The following is a 15,221-nucleotide window of genomic DNA, read 5'->3' on the forward strand; positions in this document are numbered from 1 at the left end:
GAACTGAAATAATATTTTTAGGATATTTAGTTCACTGTATCATGTGATATTGTTACATTGCGAATGTTATAAAATTTGTATTTTATAACAGTATAATCACTTCAGAATTTTCAGTCATTAATCGCTTTATTAAACAAAGCCATATAGATGTCCATTTATAGAACATTAGATCCTCTTTCCAACATGCGTATATTTTTTAATGTGTTCGAAAGTTATTCTGCTATAAAAGTTTTTTTTTCCTAAAAATATATAAATATTTGTATTTTCGTATTCTCAATATTTATTATATATTTCTGTTTTCATTTATTATATTCATTTATTATATATTTCTTCAAAAGTTCCCCACCTGTTTTGTTCAAAAAATTGCATAAATTTAATTCAGCCATTAACAGATCATGCTATGATTAAATTTCTGAAGAAAAGATAGATAATAATAAAAATTTGTTCTGTTAATGCAAAAACTTAATTAGAAGTAAATGTAATCTTTGATGTAAGTTTATAACTTTAATTTCATAAATTTAGTTTCAAAAGTTAAGCAAAGTTCCTTATATGTATTATAGATTTCACAATAAAGAAAAAAAAATTGTGTAATCTTAAAATATGGCAGAAATTCTAAATAGTCAAACCCTTTGAATAGGGGTGAGATTTTTACAGAGACTTATTTAAATCTCCCTCTTTTTCACTTTTTTAAAAAAAAATATCCTAAACTTATTGATTTACATCTAAAAAAATAGAAAACTAAACTTTACTGAAATGTTAGTTTTCTAAAGTTATAGTTAGAATTCATAGTTTGGAAAATAAAGAGTGGTGTAAAAGATTAAAATAGCAATAAAATGTCAGATTTCTTTTACCTAAAATGCTTACAACCCTGGCAAATTTTCAAAGCTACCCTATTTTCCATCCTCTAATTTTTATTATTTTGTTTTTCATTGGCTAGTTTATGAGTTCTTTATAGTTTAGTATGGAAGTGCTAATATCTTCTTTATAAATTTGCAACCTTAAATATTAATTCGCTTTTTACTTTTCAAGCTGTCTCCATATAAATCTATTTTTAATCTCTTTTTAAGTGCCTGTGCCCACTGCTTTATGCTGGAGTGCATTGTGAAAGAGAAACATATTTGCTCATTCCTCAGTTTCACAGACCATCCTTCCTCAAACATGCTCTCCCACTAATTGAACCTGAAAAAGGCTTAGATATTGATATAAGCTTCAAAACTTCTTCACCTGAAGGTACAATCTTATTTACCGAAGCAGCTAGTAGTGGTTCATTCCTCTTCCTCTACATTGAACATGGTTTGCTCAAATTTCGATTCTCGTGTGGGCATCAAACTACTATTTTTATGGAGACTCATGCTGCTGTCAATAACAGTTTTTTCACTTCTGTATCTATATCGTAAGTAATCTTTATAGTTGATGAAAATAGAAACTTACTACAATATTCAAAAATGTAACCCTTTTTCAATTCCTACTATTAGTTCATACTCTCCCTATATATATTTATGTATCTTGTTCAAATTTTTAATCGTTTATGAAATACTTTTTATTCAACCACTCAAGTTCAAATAGATTTTTTTAAACTTCTAGTGGATGACACTTGATTTTAATACAGTTCATTCATTAATTAATTTGTTAATTCATTAATTAAATATATTAATTTTAGTTTTATATGGGAGAAAAAATATTTCTCTTATGAAAGATATTTAGCAGGATATAAATTTAAGAATAAATACCGTCAGTGGCGAGGCTGTCATATGTTTGTATGATTCTGTCCTATGTATATACATATTAATATTAATTGTAATTATTCAGTGAAAAGTTACTAAAAAATTTTTTTTCTTTGTTGACCTAAGTAGGAATTAACTTTTAAAAAAAAATTTATATTTCTTGTTAATAACTGTGTTGTATAAAAACTTTTGTAAATAGTTTAAAGTTTCTAGAAGATTTATTAGGCTGTTTATTCATTTTAAAATTTCATATTTTCATTTAAAATATTGTATCACTTTAATTTTAAATTCAGAAGCTAAAAAACCTTTTTTTATAAACTAATTCTGATGCAAAGCAAACCATTGAAAAGAGACCTGTTCGTTGGAGGCCTGTTCTTCTTCTACAAAGACAATGCTCCTGAGCAAACATCTAAGCCCACTTCTGAATAGTTTCTGGATAATTATATACATTTTATTACTCGTTTGTCTTGCAGCCTTTTTTTAGAAAATATATTAAGCATGCTTAAAGGAATTACAGTATATACAGCTAGAAAGGTGTACTAAAGAATTGAAAAAAACACTGTTTCCTCTAAATGAGCAACAATCGAAACAAACTGTTTACAAAACTTGTAGAAATCATGCTGAATAGAATGTATAAGCTCAACCTGAAAAACAAAAGGAAAGGGCTATTTCATTTCATTTTTATTTTCCTAATTTCTGTGATTTTTTCATTGCAAGTAATGCAGTTTATAAAATAGTTATCAAATAAAGTGGTTTTTTTTTCGCAACATAACTTTTGTTTTTACAACTGGGCCTGTCATTTTGTGCATCGATTGAGGTAAAAAGACATGTAAATTAGTTTTTTATGTTTACATGTTTTGGTGAGTGTTCTTTTATTGTTTATTTTGTTTTTGGTTTACCCTTACAGAACATCTTGGACTCCAGATATTGCACATTTGAGAAATGCATCATGTAATGTGGGCTTGCTTGTAAATGGTACTGCTCCGATGGGGGGTCAGCAGTTTGTTCTTCTCCCAAGATTTGATTTTCACCACATATATATTGGAGGTGTGCCGCCTTCTTTGAAAAGCTCACTCAGAGATGTTCATAGAATACCATCATTAGAAGGCTGTGTTATATTTTTGCAAGTAAATATTCTATACTACACTTGTATTTCTTGAAAGATTTTAATTTATATGATATAACTTTTGAATTATGTATTAAATGAAAATAAGTGGTCTATTAAATATTCAGTATTAAAAAGAATTTTATTTTATTTACTATAACTTCATGAAGAATTCTTTTTAGTTGTTACTTTTTTGAGAAAAAAAATGTTTTTTTAATAATAATAACTTGTAATTTTTTACAATAATTCAAATTTTTTTACATAAGTTTAATACTTATGTATAAATATTCTTCTCCATATATATTCACCATAAAATGATATCTACTTACTCTATGGAAAAAAACAGTTGTAAAATTTATTTACAAATACAGTAATTATTATACAGTTTTAAGATTTATCACTTTTTTCCAAAATTGTAACTTATAAGTCTAGAAACATTTGCCTTTTTTTCACCCTTTAAGGGTGGAATAAATTTAAAGATTATTGATTTATTTATTTTACCAAAATTATAATTTTTTCAGCATTTACTCTTTATTTATTGATTTATTATTTTTACGCAGATGTGTTTGAAATTTTTAAGTGATTACTTGTGGAAAACTCGGTAGTTTCAAACAAGGTATTTTTTATTATCAATAGAAATATATATTTTTAAAAAATTGAAAAAAGAACTCATTAAATATTAAATATGAAAAAAGTTTAAATCTCGGTGGTTTTTTAAATTGATCATTAGTTGAGATTAAAACGAATTTGTGTCGGGTAATTTTGCTTTCTACCCCTCCAAAATCTATTGATCATTGCAGCCTTGTGTTTATTAAATTATTATTTATTTTTATTTATTTAGTACCTATAGATTTTTTTATTCAAAAAATGTATGTACAATAAACAAAACTAAGTGTATGTACAATCTATGTATTCATTTTTAATTTTTAGCTTACATGTTTGGTGAGTGCTGACATGGAGTTTAAAATAAACTAAACACAGTAGGAATGATCTGGTATTGCCATTTGGTGTATAGATTGAGAAATAAACATTATTCTGGCATAAGAAATAGATTGTTTTAATCTTTTTGGCATTGTTACTTGTGAGTACTTTAGCCCGGAAATATAACGGGCACATGAAAGATGAAATTTCACCATGTAATTTTGATGGAAGTGACAAATAAGGGATTAAATTTAGGCTGTTTAAAATAACATTTTTTTCATATTATTATTCTAATCAAAAAATGTTTGAAAGAAAGTTTATATTCTTCTGTGCATGTTTTGATATTTTTGTTACAATTTTGAAAATAATAATTTTTTCACTCATAATCATATGCAGTGTTTGCTGATACCACAAAAATTGACAAATATTGCATTATTATTTAGCATAAACAGTGCTTTTATTTAAACTCAAACAAATATGTTTAAAATCTTCCACAGACAAAAATTGTTTGTTTTGTTTTTTTAAACTTTCCTGTTAAATTTATGAAACATGTTTAAAAGTTTAATTTTAATTTCTTTTTCCTTCCATGAGTTGTAGATTAATGGTGAAGAAAAAGAGATAGTTCAAGATGCTGAAATTGGTGTAGGAATTACTGAGTGTTACAGTAGTGCCTGTTTCAAAAATCCTTGTCTTAATGGAGCAACTTGCAGAAGGTAGGACTTTATTTATAAATTAAATTACATGTAAACTGAATTAATTAAATTATATATGTCTGACATTTCTAATGTAGCTCTGATTCCCTAAAAAATACTTATGCAAGTATGAAAAAAATAGATAAATAATATTTTTAAGCAGCACTAGAAATTTGATTATAATACTTATAAATGTTTGCGTTTAGTAACTGACTGTGCAGTGTTATAAATTTTTTGACTTTCTTTATAATTTTTACATATTTTTTATTTCAGTAAAACATATTATGTATACATTATTTTGAGTTAAAATATTGAAATCGTTTTTTTTTTTCTATAACCAATTAAAATAATAATAATGTCAATGAAGGTTATATTCTTTTTTTATATTTTTAATTTGCTTTTCCATTAAACTTTTTGTTCTATTTATGCATAGTTCATGGAATATTTCTCAATCTGATTAAGATAACTAAAATCAATGTAAAATATTAAGAAGTTTTATTTATTTTGGAAAAGTTAAATTTAGATACCTTAATATATTTTTCTTTTTCTCAATCTGTAAAAAATCTTTTTTAAAACAATTTGATATTCCTGGAAATATGTTCATAATTTCTAAAAAAGCTTTGGAAAGAAATTCATATATAAATACTCTTTAATCTCTCTCTTTTTTATGTTGGTGAAATCGATATTTTTATCCTAGGCCAAAGGAAATTTGTTTAAATAATATTTAAAATTTATACTTTTTATTTATTTTGGAAAAATTTAGAGTAATTAAAAATTTAGGAAGTTTGGAAAAATTTAGAACAAAATAAAAACTATTATTTTTTAAACAAAAATTATTTTGGATAGTTAGTTTAAGAAACATATAATGGATGCTTATATTTTCTTTTTCCTAAAAATAATTTAAATGTATTAAAAAAAAATTCTACTTTGTTAAGTTCAATATGTATTATTATGGTAAAGAACAAAACAATGTTCTGATAATAGTTTATGTCTGTTCTAATCTTAATTTTATTCATTACTTAAAGAAAATATAATTATAATATTAAATGTTATGCTTTTATTTATATGTGTAGCTATGAGGATCATTGGAATTGTGAATGTTTAGATGGGTTTGCTGGTCCTTTTTGTGAACACAAAACTTGCTTTGCAAATCCTTGTGAACACGGTAGTACCTGCTTGCCAAGCTTTGATTCAGGTTACTTGTGTGTTTGTCCGTATGGAAAGCATGGGAAAAACTGTGAACAAGGTAAAATAGTGATTCAAGCTGAAAATATTGAATATAATATGGAATTGAGATACATTCATTGTTTTGTTTATTTTTTAGATTTAGTTATAATCCGTCCTTCATTTTATGGTGACATAATGGGATACTCTTCCTACATACAGTACCAGTTATTTTCTGACTATCATTATCACTTGGAAATTCGGATAATGTTTACTGTGAAAAACATACTTCAAAACTCTCTTTTGCTGTTCAATGGTCAATTAGGTGAGAAATCTTATTTTAAAAAATTTAATTAAAGTGAACTAAATGGTGGCCTATTGTATTTTTATCTGTGTTTATAGAAAATTATTAAAATATTTCTGTAATATTGTATTGCTGTTTTGTCTAAAACTCATTTTTAAAAGTAGTTTTCATAATATTCTTACTATTTTTTTGATGGTGAAATAATTGTTTAAAAATAATTATTATTTATAATAGTTTAAATAATAATTTAATTTGAATAATTATTCTGTGCAGTGTATATTAACAACAATGTCGGTACAACTTATATTTAAGCAACATTTCTTTACATTTAATAATTTTGAAAATCATGAATAAATAATAAAATAATAACAATAGAAATTAATAACAATTGCCAATTTTTTTTAATGAAATTAGATAGAAAATAGTTAGTTCAGAAAAATTCAGTTAAGTTTTGCAGTTTTAAAATGCAATTAAAAAATCCATTTAAAAATATGTTTCTGAGTAAGAAAAGAAAGAAAAAAATTCTTTAGATTGTTTTCTGTTCCTAACAATTTTTTCCACACAAAAAATATGTTTCTGCACAGGGAAAATAATGGTTTTATTGTGTTATTTATTGTCTGCATCAAATGAAATATTGTTTCCAATTCTATCTGTTACTGTCCATTCACAATATTGCCACCTGTTTTATTTGATGATATAGATAAGTTTTAAGGAATTTACAAGAGAGAGTGGTATTACTCAATTGCATGGAACCATAGTCTAACTACCTTGTTATACTATTGATTAGAAATTTTGATTGAAAATGCACTTGGAAATTATTCATAATTTTTTTCCCTTAAAATTGAGGCTAAAAGAGGATACCTAAAATGCTGTTATTTTAAAATCCTTAATTTTTAAAATCTCCAATATAAATTGCTTAACCCATAAAAGAAAGATATTGCATAACGGGAAATAGTTGAATCTATAATGCCAACATAAATAGCTTGAGTAGAACATAAATAGCTTTTGTAATAAAATGGTTAATAAACTGGTGGTTTTAATTGACAATATTTTGCAATTAAAATGACATAATTCTTTATTTTTTTACATTTTCAGATAACTTTCATCTTGCCAACGATTTTCTATCAATAGGCCTTCTTTCCGGATATGTAATTTATACATTCAACTTAGGAGCTGGTAAATAGATAAACTAATATTTCTATCATTTTTTTTTTCAATATGATTTATATTTAAACTAGTTTCGCAATTCTGAATTAATTTTAAAAGTTTTTTAAATAAAACTTTTTTTAAATAAAATTTTTTTAGTGTGAATCTTTGCAATACATGTAGTAAAATAAATTTAGAATCAAAGGAATTTGCATTCAAACTAAAAAATGCTTTGAATTTTTTTATGTAAGACAATTATTACAGTGTTGTGAGAATTTAAACATTATTTTAGTGCCAATTTTTTTTATGAAAATCTTTACTTATTTTACTTATTATTGTGTTTTTTTATAAACCTAATGTTATTCTGTAAATTATTACGAGTTAATTTATATTATACCTCATAAAGTTTGCAATTTTATCATAAAAATTCATTAGGGATTTTTAAAAGTAACCTTTATTAGTGATAGTGAATCTAAAAATTTCAGAAAATTGATGACTTTGAAATAAACTGAATATTTATATTTCACTCTTAAAAGTAATATAATAAGTTTTTAAATTAATATTTGATTTGATTTTTGTTTAGGAAAATATAGAGAATTTTAGCTTTAAACTTATTAAGGAAAAAAAATCCTTATATGCTTTCCTAGTTATTTCATAAGTATAAAAAAAAAATTAAAGTCAATTGTCATGATTTTACTCAGATGATTCTGTTCAGATCTTTGCTTCCTATTTGATTTTTGGGAGCAATTGATGAACTATCTTTAAGTAAACTGGAAAATAAGTCTATAAGTAGGTATCCCATTAAATGGGTAAAATGATATAATCATATTAGTATCCTTGATCAGGTTTAAAATGACATAGATGGTGTAATAATTTACTCAATGCAATATTGTTCACAAGTATTGCATTGCTCATAATAAAGAATATTTACCTTACTTCTGCCCAAAAAACATAGATATTATTTCAAATTTAAACAACTGTGCATACAATGTGCAATTCAACTCAAAATTAAAATACATTTTATGCTATGAACATATACGTACTCATTATTTTATTTTGTATTTAACTATTATTAAAAATTTATTTTAATGACTTATAAGCTTTAATCATTCTTAACTATAAAAATAACTATTATAAAAGATGGTGAGTGCCGAGAAAAAGGTTCAATTTATTATTAGTAGATTATATTCTAAATATCATTCTTTCAAATGTCATTGGTTTAGTAATGTGTGCTCATTGTATAATATAAAAAATAATTTCATAAATATGTATTGTTGTACTACCTAATAATATTTTTACTTACCTTCATATTTTCTGTATGCTTGGACATTAGTGAACAAATAATATTATAATTGACTATTGAGAAACATGTTACATGATCTATTTTTAGTCAGAAAATAAAAATTTTAAATATTTTATTTAGCATATGGTCTCTCAGATTTGTATAATCACAGGTTTCTGAAAGCACCCACTAAATGTTATTAAATTTTTCTGTAACGGAATCATTTATATATAATATGGTTACATTTATTTGATTATCGGACTAACGTCCGACAGATATCAGAATTGAAACTACTTGGTCACACATCAATATTTACTATAACAGAAATAAAAATTTTGAGTTGGAAGTAAGGAAGTTTAAATGTTCAATGTGTTTTCTGAAAAAACAACTATTTCAGATGTCAAATAACAATAGGTTCTTCCTCACATTAACTGTAATGAGGTATTATTTCTCATTACTCTTCTGGAGAGGTGGTTTTTGGGATTTGTTAGAATGTGGAAGGGTCAGATTTAAATTTGTGATGGGAAGAAGATATAACTTTCCAAAAAAAATAAATGTTTATTTTGTTTAACTGTCTACAACATGTGTAGAATTATAAGAAGGGTTTTGAATTTTTTTTACTAGTAATAATATTTCAATCAATTTAGTAATCCATAATTTGTTTAATATTTTTGTTGTTTATATAAACTTAATTATGCAAAATGCCAATGACAAAATAAAAAATTTAAGGAAAAAAATATTTTTTTCAATTACAACATATTGAATAAATTATGAAAACAATATGCTTTTATTAAAGTCTTTCAATTCAAAATTAATGTATAGTTGAATTCAAAAATAAAGAATTTTGTTTCTCTGATAAATATTTTCAACATTTAAGACAGCCCTTTTTTAAAAAACTATGATTAGCTTACTTTATTTTTTTTTCTGCATATGCATACACCAAGAACAAATTCATAGTATTAAATATTTTATTCTAACCATTATATATTTTCAAAATAAGTACTGGTCTTTCTTTTTTCTGCTAGTATATTCACAGCTGCTAATGAACTTTTTTTTAATGCTGGAGTTCCATCAAAAGAAGTTCAATTATTTAGGGTATGATCACTTAGAGGACTCAATTAACTAAAACAAATTGGGAACCGCTACTCTAGAAAACTGTGAAGGTTTCACTTTTACTAGCAATAAATAATCATTGATGAGAAACAACTTGAATTTCTATATCACTAATCTTATAGACTTTTAAATGTAAACAGTTTCACAAACTTGAATTAAGATTTCTAACTCATAATTAAACTTTATAAATTTAAATTTACTTTATGAATTCTATAATATATTTTTATTTGCAAGGCCGCAAAAAACTGAGAAAATATTATCTCATTTCCAATGTAAATGTTCTGTTAGTGTAATCACCGTTTGTTGGAATTAGGTACTAATGATATGTGTGATCATTATTACTACTGTATACATTTTAAGAAACTTGTACAGTACACAAAAAAAAACAAAGAACCCACAATGAATCTTAATCTGATGATCGAAGTTTCACGTACTAGAACTCAAACTTAATGGTGATCTCAAATATGCTAATATTTGAAGTCACCATTGAGCTTGAGTCCTAATATTAATTTGAAATTCAATTTCTCACAAACAACCTGTTTTGTTCATATTTTGCCATATAAAAACCCATTTATTAAGATGATGTTACACATTTGTGGCTAATTTAGTAGATTAATTATTTTCTGCGTCAACTAATTAGCGCATTTGAGATCCCCCCCCCCTTATATCATTGAGAATGAGTCCTAGTATGTGAAAATTCGATCATTAGATCAAAAGTTATTCATATTCAAGATACTTCTTTCTTTTGTACTGTACATTCATTTACCGTAAATTATTTTTCTTACAGATTCATTAAATAGGTTTTTTAAGTATATTTATATTTTGTTCTTTTTTTTTTGTAGGTACCCGGGTATTAAGAAGTGTTTCTCCTCTGAATCAAAATGTGACTATTCATTCAGTATTAATAGGAAGACACCGTCGTTACTGTTGGCTGGAGGTTGATTCACAAGTAAAGGTTGTTGGACTAGCATCTGGGCAGTTAACAGCGTTAAATACACCTGCTGTTCTTTACATTGGTGGGCATTCTAGCTATAATTTCAGTTTGCTACCTGAAGAATTAAAAGAGCTTAGAGGATTTGAAGGTACATATTTCCTAATTAAGGTATCCGACTGGGTAAATATCCACAACTTTGAGGAAAATTTGAATTTTTTTTTAATCATCTTTATCTGAAATTTTGTTCATTAACTTTCATCTTCTTTTTAAACTGTTGTTCTGCGATCCATAAAATTAAAGTTGTAATTGTTTTTTATTCTTTTGCTGACGAAGGAAGCAAAATAGCAATTACATACTTTAATTAAAAACATTTTCAGAAAAATGTTGATTTTGAGAAAATCTCTTTACACTAACACACATTACAAAAAAAGTTTAATATAGAATTCTTTGAAACTTTGTATTTAGATTGTATGTAATGTTAACTAAAAGCTGAAGTATAATTCTGAATTTATTACATTTATTTTGCTTCAAGTAAGGTTGTTTAGAACATTTCTTTGAAAAATCAATACTGAACAATATAATTATATTTTTTCTTTTTGGATTGCGAGAAGTACAAGTAATTGATTGAGAATAATAAGTAGGGATCCCCATAATTAACTTAAAATTCTCATGCATGGTTTTTTCTGAGTCTTCTTAAAAGTGTTAAAATATGTATCCACTAACACTCTTTCGCAAAGTTAACTTTAATATTTATGTTTTAATTGTATAAATTTATGTTTAAATAGTTTTTTCCATATCAGGAAATGTTTAAATATCTCCACAAAATTTTCTTCGGTAGAGTCAATGTTTTGTTAAACTTTCTGTAATACGTAACTTTATTTTTAATGGTTTTAAAGACTCAAAAATGGCACTTTTGAATTTAAGGATAGATTAGATATAAAAAAGAGAGAATTTATTACAAAAAGTTATCCAATTCGTCAAATTTTTAGGATCAATATTACTTTAAAATAATTTTATATTATGCATTAATTGGGAAAATTTTATGTTGTTATATTAATATTTTTAATGCAAATCTTATTCTTATTATTAGCACTGTCTTTTGTACTGAAACTGGCACTATAATTTCTGCATATGTTTTTAGCATAGGAATTTGATATGTATTGCATACAAATATTGTGTAGCATATTCTATTTTTGTACGAGCTCTTGTATTTTTATATGTATATGATGCATATTTGTAAAATCATATTTTTATGAGGTAATTTAACTAATAAATATTAATTACATGCATATTTTGTTTCTCAAACTGGCTTTGGAAAGAAAAATCTCCACCCAACTTCTAAAATACTTAAATGAAATTTTTTCGTTATATATATTTGTTATAGGCTGTGTTTTTAGTGTGGAACTAAGAAATAGCCCCAATGCTGTATTTAGAACTTTACAACCTATCATTGATGGCCGCAATATACAACAGTGCAATACTACTGAGTGTGATTTAGTTCAATGTGCAAATGGTGGTACATGTATTGATGTAGGATCTACTTTTCAGTAAGTTTTGAATTTGCATAGACTCTTACACGGTTTTTGTCATAAAGAAATTATTTTTTGTTAAATAAATGAATTTATTTATTTATTATTGTTATTTTAGTGATCAGCATTGTAATGTAAGTTGTGTTTTCTTTGCAGCAGTTTCTGGAGAAAAAAAAATTTAACATTTAGAAACTTGATTTGAATTTTTGAAATCATTGTTGATTTCATCTTAAGTTTCTGTAAACTCATTCTCAGTTTTGCGATTGTTATTAACAAAATAAAATAAATTCTATTTCAAACTTCAAATAAGCAGCGATATATTTATTTGGATAATTTTTTTTATGTTTGATAGATTTCTGCCAAAATATATTCTTTGGCTTCTCATCTTCTGTGCTATTTTTTAAAAGCTTTTGCTATATTTTAACAAAATATTAATATTGATCATGCCTTGTCCCACAGATTTTAAATTATGTTAAGGAATGTGGTTGTAAAAATTTAAAACAATTTATTTATTTTTAATCTAACTGCTTACTTCAAGTGATTTCTAACAGTTTTATGAAAAACAGTTTTAAAAAATCATAAATATGTTTGAATATATTTCTACTCATTTAATATATTCTTAGAAAGTAAGCTACTTTTTAGACATTAGGTATAAATTGAAAGATATTACAAAATAACTTGCAAAAGCTTAGGATTTTACTATTAAATAAAGCTATTGTTAATGACTTATTAGTTTATTAATTATTATTTACTAAAATAAACTTACAACTCAACTTTTTAAGCTATTAAATGTTTTGCATTTTTGTGACATAACCATCAATTTAGTTGACTCTTATTTCGAACCAGCTACATTTTATTTAAGTTATTGATTAAAAAACTGCTATAATAAGATGAAAGATTTCATGACATGAGTGCCTAATTTTTTTTCACAAACAAATATAAAATTATTTAAAATTGTTCTGTCATGACATTTAATTATTAGCTATAAATGTGATCATTTGTTCAAAATAATTTTTTAATGTATGTGATAAATTTACAAGCTTATAAGTTTTTTTACTTTAACACTTTGAGCGTTAGTTCCAGCTTTTTTGTTAAACTTTTTGCTGCAAGATTCTATTTATTAAAAAATGGGTTTTCCTCTTATTATTCTCTGAGAAAGTAGTGTGTTGCAGTGAAATTTCAGTATACAATTTTGCTTAGGAGCTCAATGCTTGGAGTGTTAAACAATAAATATCTATGAAGGTATATTTATCTTAGTGTCAAAACTGGCTAGATAAGGAGATATGTATTTTGCTAGAGTAAAAGTTACGATACGTTAATAAAAATATAATTTAATTTGGTAAGATAAAATGAAATTAAATTTGGTAAGATATTGTTGAAAATGTTGTTGAATTTAAATTTCTCTCACCAAGTGATGAATATGCTTGTACGCAATTATTCATTACGATACTAATTGATAATTTAATGAAATTATTTTTTAAATTTACTTGAATTGTTGTATTTATTAAATAAATGAGAACAATTTTATTTTAAGATATACATAGCTCATCTTAAATTAAAATAAATATAAAGTTTTACTGAAGCGGGATGACTGTCTTTGCAGCTTAAATTTTATATGAGAAATTATATTATCTGGTATTTATTAATTGATTTACGAAATAATTTTGTTGTTGATGTATGCCTATTGAGGCAGAGGGGGTGCGATTGTTCTTGTTTTCAAGTGACTCCATGTATGGCCAAGAATTTGACTTTTGCCGCACCATTCGTCGCACCCATTTATAGGGCGGACCCATTCATTCATCCACAGATCGTAATTTTGACCTGAAACAGAGAACAATCAATCTCCAATCCAGTACCCCCAGAGGTATTGATTTGTTATGAGAACATGGAGGACTTTTGCGACTCGACAGATTTAACGTGCATCAGTCACTTTACTACACGGCGAGACCAGGCTATCCCGACCTCCAAAACGAAATAATAAACTGGTTTTATTTGGTTAATTTTTTTTATTATTTTGAAATGTAAATATTTATTGGTGTAATATTAAAAAAAGAACTTTCTTTTTTTCCTTGTGATTTAAGATGTCAGTGTGTAGAAGGTTGGGTTGGAACTTTGTGTACACAAATAGAAACTCCATGCTCCTCAGGCAATCACAAGTGCCATAATTCTTCTCAGTGTGTTCCAGTAGATGATGATTATCGATGTGATTGCCCATTAGGCCAAAGTGGGAAATATTGTGAAAAAAGTATGTTTTTTTATTATACATAGCACCAAGTACTTGTCCCTTGTTAATTCATAAATGGTGTTTTCTAAAACAATGTACTTGATAATCTCTTATTCTTCAGACAGTAGTAATGTTTATAATGCATATTTGTATATCAGATAATGTTTAAATACAAATGTTTGCAATACGTAATGTTACCAATAGTATAATTTAATGTTTTAAGCATTATTGAGTAATGCAATAAAACATGAGCCGTTGTATTACTGTGTCAAAAAATTTAAATAGTATTTTAAAGTTATTTAGAATCTAAAACAAAGGGCTTTACTGGAAATGTTAAAAATTTAGGTTCTCAGGTTTTGCATTAAATTAAGATGTTACTTATATTGTTGGTAGAAAGCAGAGGATTGTGAGCTCAATCCTGGAGTTGGATTAAGCGACTAGCATGCATCCATAGCAAGGTGCAGGATAAATTTGTCCAAGTTAAAATTCTCACATTAGTTGAGAGTATAAGTTTAGAGAGAGAAAGATACCATTTCAAGTTCTTTTTATGTTGTGTTGTCTATAAATTTAAATACCAGTGGAAAGAAAAGTAGATAATAATCTTGAAAGAATCATTGCATTTACTTGAAATAAATTTATATAATTTATTTTATACTGGTAGATTATTATTCATCTGTAGTTTAATACAAAATTATTTTATCAACTTTATATTTTTACACCTTTTTAAATACTCAGATGTATTTACTCAATGCAATTTTGTATAACTTTGCTCAAAAGCTATTTTTCAAGCCAATTTTGTTAATCTTGTTGTGTTTTTCTTTTATGATTTAATTTATCAAGTTCAATAGCCTATTCCCTCTTTGTCTTCATAGGGCTGCTTGCATATTTATTTTTGGATTTTATTTTGTTAAGTTACTCTAATGTCATAAATCTAATGAAAATCAATATATACTACACAATAGAACGGATGCAATAACCTAGTAGTCAAAAGAAAACAAGTTTATATAGCTATTTGTTACAGAAAACAACAGCCATAAGTTAATAAGTTTCAAAATTTAAATTCAAATGTTTAAAGTTTTTATT

At 25.5% G+C, this 15,221-nt stretch overlaps 1 protein-coding gene across 2 annotated transcripts in view; it reads left to right on the top strand.

Moving 5' to 3' along the window:
- LOC107452307 (protein eyes shut homolog) overlaps positions 1–15,221 on the top strand; it is a 51,340-nt gene that overhangs the window by 22,510 nt on the left and 13,609 nt on the right. For both annotated transcript variants that reach the window (XM_016068696.3, XM_071178596.1), the window contains 9 exons: positions 1,068–1,393; positions 2,632–2,851; positions 4,348–4,463; positions 5,516–5,688; positions 5,767–5,931; positions 7,006–7,086; positions 10,294–10,533; positions 11,770–11,932; positions 13,996–14,159. In XM_016068696.3, the coding sequence (XP_015924182.2) occupies positions 1,068–1,393; positions 2,632–2,851; positions 4,348–4,463; positions 5,516–5,688; positions 5,767–5,931; positions 7,006–7,086; positions 10,294–10,533; positions 11,770–11,932; positions 13,996–14,159 (1,648 nt within the window). The remainder of the gene's footprint in view (positions 1–1,067; positions 1,394–2,631; positions 2,852–4,347; positions 4,464–5,515; positions 5,689–5,766; positions 5,932–7,005; positions 7,087–10,293; positions 10,534–11,769; positions 11,933–13,995; positions 14,160–15,221) is intronic.

The sequence above is a fragment of the Parasteatoda tepidariorum genome, chromosome 6 (genome assembly GCF_982258835.1).
Source record: "Parasteatoda tepidariorum strain Cologne lab strain chromosome 6, Ptep-v5.0, whole genome shotgun sequence".
Taxonomy (NCBI): Eukaryota; Metazoa; Arthropoda; class Arachnida; order Araneae; family Theridiidae; genus Parasteatoda; species Parasteatoda tepidariorum.